Source organism: Eretmochelys imbricata, chromosome 1 (assembly GCF_965152235.1).
Source record: "Eretmochelys imbricata isolate rEreImb1 chromosome 1, rEreImb1.hap1, whole genome shotgun sequence".
In the NCBI taxonomy this organism is placed as follows: Eukaryota; Metazoa; Chordata; order Testudines; family Cheloniidae; genus Eretmochelys; species Eretmochelys imbricata.
Window position 1 is genome coordinate 161415541 of NC_135572.1, and position 11718 is coordinate 161427258.

General features: G+C 41.8%; 1 protein-coding gene across 1 annotated transcript in view; it reads left to right on the forward strand.

Annotated features, from left to right (window-relative positions):
- The window catches only part of LCA5L (lebercilin LCA5 like), a 33444-nt gene extending 22271 nt beyond the window's left edge, over positions 1 to 11173 (forward strand). The window contains exons 6-8 of the mRNA XM_077818346.1: positions 8339 to 8448; positions 8799 to 8922; positions 10412 to 11173. Of these exons, the coding sequence (XP_077674472.1) occupies positions 8339 to 8448; positions 8799 to 8922; positions 10412 to 11166 (989 nt within the window). The 3' untranslated portion in view covers positions 11167 to 11173. The remainder of the gene's footprint in view (positions 1 to 8338; positions 8449 to 8798; positions 8923 to 10411) is intronic.
- Positions 11174 to 11718: the final 545 nt, after the last annotated feature.

Sequence of the window (11718 nt, forward strand, 5' to 3'; positions counted from 1 at the left end):
ACTGGATGAACAAATTTAAAATAAATTAAGGACATTCAAGTGGCAACTTCAAAGATTATTTTCCTAACCCGTAAGCCCTGGAGATTCTGTTATACATTAATCTCAAAGATGCATAACTTCCCATGAGCCTTTCACAGCTAAAGCTTCTAAGGGTATGCCTACACTACAGTCAACACAGTACCACTGTAGCACTGTAGAATAGGTGCTTCCTATACTGATGGAAGGGGTTTCTTGTCAGTGTAGGTAATCCACCTCTCAGGCTTGTCTACACTTACTGGGGGATCGATGCATGGCGATCGATGCATCGTCGGTCAATCTAGCGAGTCTAGTGAAGACCTGCTAAATCGACTGCAGATTGCTCTCCTGTCAACTCCTGTACTCCACCGGATCGAGAAGAGTAAGGGGAGTCAATGGGAGAGCGTCTCCCGTTGACATCGCGTAGTGTGGACCCTGCGGTAAGTAGATCTAGGCTATGTCGACTTGAGTTACGCTATTCACGTAACTCAAATTGCATAGTTTAGATCGACTTTTCCCTGTAGTGTAGACAAGGCCTTGACAGTAGCTAGGTCGATGGAAGAAGACTTTAATCGAATTAGCTGTGTCTACAGTAGGGGTTAGGTTGACCTAACTATGGGGTTCAGGGCATGAAATTCTTCATAGGCCTGATCATAGCAGTTAGGTTGACCTGGTTTTTATGTGTAGACCAGGCCTTAGACTTGCATTTTGAGGGTGAGAGATCCCAGACTAGGGCTTGCTTCTAAACAGTATTTACAAGACTGATGGTCACAGTGACAGGTTGTCTGACAGAAGAAGAGCATAAGAACATAAGAACAGCCATACTGGGTCAGACCAAAGGTCCGTTAAGCCCAGTATCCTGTCCTCTGACAGTGGCCAATGGCAGGTGCCCCAGAGGGAATGAACAGACAGATTATCATCAAGTGATCCATGCCCTGTCACCCAATCCTAGCTTCTGGCAAACAGAGGCTAGGGACACCATTCCTGCCCATCCTGGCTAATAGCCATTGATGGACCTATCTTCCATGAATCTACATAGCTCCCTTTTGAACCCTGTTATAGTATTGGCCTTCACAATACCCTCTGGCAAGGAGTTCCAGAGGTTGACAGTGCATTGCATGAAAAAATACTTTCTTGTGTTTGTTTTAAATCTGCTACCTATCAATTTAATTTGGTGGCCTCTTGTTCTTGTATTATGAAAAGGAGTAAATAACACTTCCTTATTTACTTTCTCTATACCACTTATGATTGTATAGACCTCTTTTATAGAAGGGGAGCTCTGTTTTTCTTTGGTTAGCTTCATAGATTCCAAGGGACCATTGTGATCATCTAGTCTGACCTCCTGTATAACACAGGGCATAGAACTTCCCCAAGATAATTCTGAGAGCAAAGCTTTTAGAAAAACATCCACTTTTCATTTAAAAATTGACAGTGATAGCGAATCCACCACTATCCTTAGTAAATTGTTCCAGTGATTAATTACTTTCACTGTTAAAAATGTATGCCTTATTTCCAGTCTGAATTTGTGTAGCTTCATTGAATTGTGTTATACCTTTCTATGCTAGATAGAAGAACCCATTACTAAATATATATTCCTATAGACTGTTATCAAGTCACCCCTTAACCTTCTCTTTGGCTATGTCTACACTACAGACCTTACAGCGGCATAGATGAACCGCTGCAGTGGTGCCGCTGTAAGATCTCCTGTGTAGCTGCTCTATGACGGTGGGAGAGAACTCTCCTGCTGGCATCATTAAACCATCCCCAATGAGCAGCAGTAGCTATCTTGGCAGGAGACCATCTCCCGCCAACACATCACTGTCCACACCAGCATTTTTGTCAGTGAAACTTTTGTTGGTCAGAGGCTGTTTTTTCACATCCCCCAACGGACACAAGTGCTAGTGTAGACAAAGCCTGTGTTAAGCTAAATAGATGAGTACTTTGAGTCTCTCATTATAAGGCATGTTTTCTAATCCTTCAGCCGTATTAAAATGCATATTGGTTGCTTGCATCTAGTTTACCAAGTTTAGTTAGCATAAACAAAGTTCAAACAGACAATCAGAGAGATTGCAATAATTGAATTGTTAGAGAGCCTCCTTCCTAGTTGTGTCAGTCAGCAAATAAGAGTACACTAGAATCCAGTCTTTTCTTCATATGAATGTTCAGACAGGTACATGAGATATATCCCTGTGGATAAAATTACTTCTGAAGAGCAATTTTTCCCCTTTGCAATAATACAGGATTCACCCCATGATAAATATTTATCAACAAGCTCCAGTAGATACCTCCCCACTCTGCTACAGATGTGCTCCCCTCAGTTACGAAGTACACATACTGATCACTGTGCTATACTCCTATATAATCCATATATTCCTCATGGACAAAATATGAACATTCCCTGGAAATTACATTTCATATAAGCTTGCAGGGGCTGTTGCTATCCTCCATGGCTATAGTTTTTGGGGAAAAAAACTGTTTTTTTAAATGGAAAAAACAAATTAATGGATTTCTCAGCCCATTATCCCTTGCACATGAACATGAGACACAGATATTAGTCTGGGTTAGGGGAAGGAATTTTTGTGCAGAAGCCCTTCGTTAAAATATTGGCAACATGTTGCTGTCCCGAAATTGGAAAACTAAACTGGCACTTCTTTGATGAGGGGCAAGTACTTAAACTTCATTTGCTAGATACTATCATAAGGAAACTTTCACTTCTGTGAATATTGCAGAGTTCTTAGAAATTGAGTGGCAATATGCAGACTTACTGTTGTCTTCTGTCTATTCCTTTCCTAATGTACTGTCTCTACTGAATGTCTGAATCCCAGTAAGTGTTAGCTGGCAATTCATGTTGTGGGATTTAAAGACATGTCACTGCCTGATATTGGCCCTGTAAAAAGGAGCAGGGCTAGTGCACCTGTGCCTTATCAGTACAGTCCAATCTGGCCAATTAATTGATCTTAAAAGTGGGTGCCTGAGCCTTAGGGGAAGGGAGACCCAGTGAGTTAGGAGGGAAGATCTGACAGAGCCAGGAGATTATGCTTCCTGGGAGAAGGCTGAAGGCAGGAGAGCAGCAAGAGGGATTTGCTGGCTGGTGTCCCCAAGCCAGAGGGCCAGGGCTGAAGGCCAAAGAACAGCAGAGGGAGTTGCCTGCTGGCTCTAATCTGGAGAGCTGGAGCCAAGGGCCAGAGACGGCTGAATACAGGGAGCAGCAAGGACAGAGGTGGATTAAGATTTATTGAGGCCCTGGGCACAAAGAACATTTGGGCCCCACAAACCCTGGGAGCCCAGGGGTACCAGAACTGGGCCATGCCCTCCCTCTTTTTAACGTGTTCGTAGTAGCCCTGGGCAGGCATTAAGTTGTGGCGGCATGGGTGTACTTGGGAAGGGGAGTTTGCCCCTCCAACTGCAAGCCTTGGGTAGAGGCAACAGGAGGAGCAGTGCCACATGTGGCTGCTGCCTCAGGCACAAAGCCCAGGCAGCAGTGCAGGAGCAGCCTCGCAGCAGGAGGGACCCAGTGGGGGGTAGACTGGCACCTGGAGTCAAGTGCAGGCACTGAGCAAGCCTGAGTAGAGTGTGGTGGCCATTGAGGCCGGGCCAGTAGCAGTGGGAGCTGCACTGGAGGAGCCCTCCCTGCCCAGCTCCTTGCTGCCTGTGACCTTTCTGGGGCTCCCTGCCTCCTCCCAACTGGGCCAGGGCCTCCTCTCCCTGCAGAGCACATCTGCAGGCCCGGGGAATGGGGCAGGAGGCTGGACTGGAGTCCCCACCCATGAGTCCCACTGGCAGCGCTGTGCCCTGGGGTGCAGGGACACGGGCTAGGGGCTGTTCTCAGGCACCCTGGCCCCCACCCAGGGCAAGTGGAGGGTCTGGGGCTCCCCACAGCTGCTCGGGCTTCCTGGGCATTGCCCGGCTCTGGCTTCTGTTCTGGCTGGGGAGCAGGCAATGGGAGGGGGGGTGGGGGAAGAGGAGGAGCAGGAGGTGGGGGCACAGTTCCAGTGCTGGTGGCCCCCACACTTCTACCCAGGTTTTGGTGCTCCTGCAGGGGCCCCTAAATTGGCCAGGCCCCCTGGGCATATGACCCATTTGCCCGTGTGTTAATTTACTACTGAGCAGGGAGCTTACTTGCTGACATCTCTAGGGCCAGAGAACAGGACCCAGAGGGACCATGAGAGAGCCTGGGGGAGTGAGGAATGCTCTCCTGGTAAAGGTGATCTCCTAGCAGAGAAGCAGAGGGGGTTCATGCTGGGAAGAGAGGTGTTGCACTCCAATTGGATGAGCTGGGGTTGCTGCTGTCCTTGCAGAGGGACAGAAGAAGAGGGCCAACAAGGAGCCTAGGTGTGGTGGAAGACACCAGAATATGGTATGGATGGGCTCCCAGCAGAGATGATGGGAGGGTGCTTGCTGGGAAAGCAGGATTTTTAAGAACTATATCCACAGGGTGTGGAAATGGACTGTGTTTGGGACTCTTGTTGAGGACTAACTGAGCTACGTTTTGGTAATAAACCTTGTGGATGGACTAGAGGGTAAGCTTGCATGGAGTTACTGGGGACTCAGGGAACTGAGGCAGGTGTACTTATCATGCTGTGGGGGGAAGTGGGTGCTCCAGGTAGGGCTGCCCTGTGACAAAACACATATCCCCACTTCCCACCCAGAGTAGGGTGACTTTTTTTAGTTATGATATGTTGGCTTCTAATTTTAGTTACACGGCAATAATAAAGTTTTACTTTAAGTCTTATACTTCTTTTGTTGTTGCACTTTTGTTCTATTGTGTTATTCTTATTTAAGTTCTGTTTCTGCTTGCATGAGATGAGGAAGCTCTCAGGTGGGGAGAAGTCTGTGATTTTATATATGGGGGAAGAGTTCTGACAAAGGTCTGAGGGCTGGTATCTCTGCCAAATGGGTTTGGTTTGAGCCTACCAGTTAGGACTGATTTAGAACCCAGAACTGGAAATGCCACCAAGTAACTTGTCTTCTGTCCACATTCTGAGTTGGTTTTCCCATGATCACCTTGATCAATCGGTCCATCAGCCCTCACAGAAAGAGCGCCAATCACAATATGTCATTGGTGTTGTTGTAGCCAGTCCTTCAGCCACCAACGGGCCAGGCTCTCAGTGGCACTTGTCCATGATATATTAAGAAAAAAGATATGCTCCCCCTCAAAATGGCCATTTTCTATTTTTTCATTTGTGAAAAAAGACTAATTATATATTTCTTGCGTGTCTGAGTTAACGACTTGAGATTGTCGAAATTACAGGGTCAATTGAAATGATTTAATCTAAGATTATCAATCAGATTAGTACAGCACTATACAGAATGAAATAGATACATTACTACCCTTTGTTGTCAGACTAAGAGCTGTATATCTGTCTGTCCTGCATCTGGAAGGGACGTGCAGTTTTCATTCTCCCAACCTAAGTTTCCATACCAGTATCATTATATAGGGTTTCAGACAAAGGAAACCTAGTTGCCAAGAATATTCTCCCAGAAACATATATTGTGATGTCATTTCTATAGAGTCTCAGTTTACCTGATTCACAGGAGAAGGCATGATTATTTACAGCTGAGAGGACTAACAATTCTTCAAGTTAATATCTCTCAATGGGTCTTTCTTACCCCACAATCATTCTTCCATATTGATTTCCCCAACAGAAAACATCTGACTGCTATAACAATAATTTCTTATTAGTTTTCCTAGTTAAGATATGCTTATGCCAGCATTTTATATGTATGTTAAGGAGATGGTTTTCCAAGAACATGAAGGTGCCCTGGAGTTATTAAATACAGCATAATGAATGAATTTCTGAATAGGGTTATTTACTGGTCAAGACCAGTGTTCTAGGCCTTAGAATTCAGACATACTCTTTGCTGAAGATAAAGATTCTAAAGAATAGCTAATATATATAAATGAATAAAATATACAGAAATAAAGAACTAAAGGTATTACTGTTTACTAACAGGTTTCAGAGTAATAGCCATGTTAGTCTGTATTCGCAAAAAGAAAAGGAGTACTTGTGGCACCTTAGAGACTAACCAATTTATTTGAGCATAAGCTTTCGTGAGCTACAGCTCACATCCGATGAAGTGAGCTGTAGCTCACGAAAGCTTATGCTCAAATAAATTGGTTAGTCGCTAAGGTGCCACAAGTACTCCTTTTCTTTTTGTTTACTAACAGGTACTAACATAAGGCACATCTAAATCTCTAGCTCCCCCTAGTCCTGAATCTAAGAAATGCTCAAAGGACTTCTTCTGACAAGGCTTTTAAAACAACTCAATAGCACTCACCAAAGATTCAGAAAGAAAAGGAAGGTTCTCTGTAGCAGTGGCTCTCAATATTTCCTGACTATTGTCCCCCTTTCAGGAGTCTGGTTTGTCTTGCGTACCCCAAGTTTCACCTCACTTAACTACTTGCTTATAAAATCAGACATAAAAATACAAGTGTCACAGCACACTATTACTGAAAATTGCTTACTTTCTCATTTTTACCATATAATTATACAATAAATCAGTTGGAATATAAGTATTGTACTTACATTTCAGTGTATAGTATATACAGCAGTATAAACAAGTCATTGTCTGTATGAAATTTTAGTTTGTACTGATGTTGCTAGTGCTTTTTATATAGCCTGTTATAAAACTAGGCAAATAGCTAGATGAGTTGATGTACCTCCCTGGAAGACCTCTGTGTACCCTCAGGGGTTTGTGTACCCCTGGTTGAGAACCACTGATTTATTGGACCATTGCCACCATAGCTGTCCACCACACTGGTCCAAAATCCTTAAGAAATAATTTCCAAAATGCTAGCTATGAAGATCCTTCCTAGCTACCACCCAGCAACAGTTCAAGGGAGACAAAACAAAGCCAACACCAGGAAATCATGCTGCAGCCAATGCTCTGGTTTCAAACCGAGTGTGCTAGATGTAGAAATACTCATGCTGCATCCTCCCATTACTGGTTTAACGAATTGATTTGCTACTCTAAGTTATTATCAGAAATGCTCTGATCAGGAAAAGGAAACGCTGACAACTTTGTGTTCAATAAATGAAGCCCTCATGATGACACCTTTTTTTCCCCTTCTGCTATGTTTTTGTACCCCTCACATGGGGCTAGATTCGCAAAAGGTGTATGGGTGTTGCATCCTGTCGTCTAATGAAATTCACAGCCCTTTTTAGGCATGGAGTGAGAGTTAATTTTTTTAAAAAAAATTCACAGAAGCCAGCATGCTTGGGAGCAGGGAAGCCATTTAAGCTAATCAGAAGGAAATGACGAGGAGTGGGGCTTAGGCCCCATCTCTGAAAGGAAGTTAGGTGCCTTCCTCCACTTGGGATTCACAGAGTTAGGCATCTAAGCCAGTTCAGTTTTTTCTCATGAAATATCAGGAGGTAGCACGAGGAAGTTATAGGCAATAGCCCAGTGGTTAGGGTGTTCACCCAGGCTATAGAAGACTCAGCTTCCAGTCCCTCCTTTGCTGGACTTGAACTCAGGTCTCCAATATAAGTGCCCTAATCACTGGGCTCTTTCAGTCTCTCCTGTTGAAGCTATTCCACTTTTAATAATTATTATTAATTGGGCCAAAGAGAGAGTATGAGAATGACTCTATAGCTCAGTGATTAGGGTACCCACCTGCAAGAGGGGGCTTCAAGTCCCTGCTTTAAATCAGGCAGAATGGGGACTTGAGCCTCGGTCTCCCACATGGCATGTGAGTGTACTTCTCGAAAGCTTATGCTCAAATAAATTGGTTAGTCTCTAAGGTGCCACAAGTACTCCTTTTCTTTTTGTGAATACAGACTAACATGGCTGCTACTCTGAAACCTGTCACTGGGCTATTGGTTATAAGAGGGAAAATTGACACCACCACCATTGTCTTTTGTGTGTTAGGCATGCTCTGAATATGCCTACCTGTCAGGTAAGAGGCCATGGAACACCTAGTTTGTGAAACTTGGCAGGTCTTAGACATGAGCTAGGGCATCAGGACTTAAATGGCTTTGTGTATGCCTGCTGGCAGAAGCATAGGTCCCTACGGGACTCCTCTGGTGGACACTTAGGCACTTATGGAGGTTAGCCAGCAGCTGAATAGTGGTTTTGGGAATGCCAGTGGTGCCTGTTTTATCTGTGTGGATTTTGATAGAAACTGTTACAAACCTCTTCTGCCTTATGTTTTTTTATAAAATGGCATTATGGGAATAAAGAATACATACCTGGAGCTAGAGATGTTTAAAATAATAGATTTCCATACCAATATTGGTTTTATAGGTATTATCTATTTCCAAATATGGCATTGTTTCAGAAACTCTGTGCTTCCCTTTAATACTTGCTCTTCTTTCTACAGGTGTTAGTTTAAGCAAATCAGTACAAGTAAATAAGCAGAATTTTAGATCAGCACAGGTTTCACATCATCAAAAACAAGGAATAGTCAAGAGTGCAGCTCTATTCCTAGAGGTATGAAACATTTGGATCCCATTTAACCTCAAAGTTTCTAATGTGTTTGCTCCTATATCATACTTCATTCCATAATTTTCAAGAACTTTTTTTCTGAATATCCTTAATTTCAGTGTGTTCTGAAGATGTACTGCATGCACCATTTTTTGTTTAAATATAGTGGTATTATTTTAAACATATAAGGATACTTTTGTGAGGGCAAAAGTTACTATATGAAATAAATGTATGATAATCTAAATAGAACAGAAAATACCAAAAATGAGCGTCTTGAGTCACAAAAAAATCACTGATCATTCACTAACATAAGTGTAGCTTTTTTTACCATTATCTTTGTTTATCTTGAATTGTAGGAGAAAAAGACAACTGAAGACATAAATCAAAAAGTAGAACCCTATGAAGATACAAAACATAAGATAGAAATTGAACCAACCAAGAAACCATCAAAGCAAGAAACTTCTAATAAAACATGTAGAGGTATACTTTTAATTTTTCATAACCTCATTTGATCTTATGCAAACAGAACAAATGAACTACAGTACACTGGTAATACACGTTGCCGTGATGGCCATTAGCCTGTATCTGACATACAACAAACAAGTTCAACAACAGCGTTAATACAAGCCACTGAAGTCCACCTTAGTGATGCTGTAGCACTTATGTAAGTAATTTAGAGTTGGTTTATATATGTCTGTGCTTCTGGCCTTCTAATAGCATTCTTGGTGACAGTATGCAGAAATCAGGTGCCTTGTTTGAACAGATAATGGACTATGGTGGTTTTATTGACAATTTATGCTGATCAACTTGATCCTGAGTGATAGGCTGCTGACCCCTATCATCTGGCCTTCAGAAGGGTGGTTTCAGATGAGGGTTGAGAGGTAATTTATGCTGCTACTGGAACCTTGTCTAGAGTTTGTCTCAGTCTACCTTGTCTCCCCAATTGTCTCAACAAGGATTGAGACCAGAGCCCATCTGCTCTCAAAACTTGTCCTCCTTTTGGTTTGTCATACCCCAAAGGTGCACCAAACCTGCTTGACCCTGTTTTGACACTATTAATGCTGTTATCCCTGAAGAGGCATATCTGATGTAGCTGCATGAACAAGGGGAATCCACCCTGCAAGGGGGGGAGGGTTTCTTACTGAGCCAAAATCACTCTTTTGTGGTCTTCAGTCCTTGGTATAAGGCCTTTCTGTTTATCTCTGTTAATCTTTGACTATTTTCACTTCTCCTTGTGATCTACTTTTTCTTTAAGGTTGTGTTTTAGCTCATTTTATTGTTTGGCAGTGAGTAGTTCTCTCCAAGACAGTGAGACCATCCCTATTTTTTTTTAATTGTATAGCAACTTGATATATAAGCCGTGGGTGCTCTGTGTGTGTATACTACCCCCCCAAAACAACCCAACTAATGCCCACACTACAGAGCCAATACAGCTAGGATATGATAAAGTGGAATCTATTCCACCTTATTCAACATCAACAAAATTGTCACTTAAGTTCCGGAATTCTTCTTTATGATGGGTGATGATGCTGAAGACAAAAAGAACACAATGTGAGTTTAGATCCCATGTTGAATTTGTTTGCAGGGCTGGTAGTTGGACTTTGTCATATAGAAGTATATTACTTTTCTAGGTTCACCCTTTACAAAATCATGGAGTATTAAAAATTATCATGAATAAAATTATCACATTTATACACTGAATAAAGTTAAACAACTGGAAAAAATATGTAGTAAAAGCCTAGAGGAAAACTCTAGAGTCGATTTAGCATCCGGGTGCTCTATCTAGATCTAACAAATCTTCTGGCATACTCATTAGTGAACAGTATCTTAGTAATCTCATAAAACTAGTGAAATATAAACAAGAATGATGTTATATAGATTTACAGAGGTAAAATGTCTTTGCACTATCTAATGCTCTTAAACAATTTTTAAATTAAAAAGATTCCTAAATAAAAATATTCCATTGTAGAATTTTTAAGAGATGAAATACAGCTCACAGAAGAAAAAACTCATTTTGAATTTATGGAAAGAAAGAAGAAAAACAGAGAAGTGCAAAAACGGAAAGCTGACTTACTGAAAGAAGAACTGGAGAAACTGATGAAAGCAGGACAAACTCGACCGCCAAACGATGTCCCAATGAGGAAGAATAATCAGGAAAAAGTTGTAGCAGAAGAGAATGAAAAGGAGGAAAGAAAAAGTAAACAACTAAGTGACAAAGGAGCAGCAGAAGATAAAAGTGTAACTTCAACGCAGAACAACAGAACACCCACTAGACTAAAAAAACAGTATACCTTCACAGAAGCCACTGAAAACTTGCATCAGGGGCTTCCTGCATCAGGTCCAGTGTCCAACACAGGCAGCCTCCGCAAAAACAGACAAGCTGGTCAGCACCAGAGTGAGACAGCTGAATTGAAGGCAAGAAATTCATTTGGCATATATGAGCCATCATTTGGTAGAGTTACCAAAACAAGGCAGAAAGACACTGCTGCAGAGGATGGATGCTATGTTCGTACAACGCTAAGAGAGAGGAAAAATTCTCTTATGGAAGAACTCTTTGGACCAAGCGGTGTCTTAAACAACCATTCAACCCCTAACACAAAAGGGCTTGATAAAGAACAAACAATTGTGGACAATGAAACGTTACATAATTATACAAGTGAGATTTCAGACTCTGACACTGGTCTGCAATGTGGAGATTCTAAACTTACACTAGGAAAGTCTTAGCTAACAACTTCATCCTCAGACTTAAAATAGTTTTAATATTCAATTGATTTATAAGTTAAATTGTTTATCTTTAATCTTGAAATATGCAGTATGTTTAACATTTGTTGAAAAGCAGTGTGTTGCCTACCAGTTTTGGGTTTTTGCCTTCATTATTTGGAAGATTTCATTTAAATCTTATTAGAATTTTTATCTGAACCATTCTTCAGCAATAAAACTGAAATGGAATACTCAGTTACAGGAGAGTATTTCTCTACAAGTGCAGTATCCCAGTGCTCATGCACTCTATCTACTCAATTGGTTGAACATTCTTGGGCATATTAGAATTCACCATAATACAGAATATTAAAACCATGTTTATGCTAGCTGCAGTGAAAGGCTGTCAAAGCTGGAAAGCAGTTGAAGTCTGTCTGGAAGAATAACACATTAAAGAAGGGCTTGTGCTACAGAACAGTGAAGACAAATAGGATTGAAATATCTACTGGATTTAGGGGGAAAATTCTGCCCCTATGAAGTCAGTGAGGTCAGGATTTCACAAGTGTTTTAAATATGTGT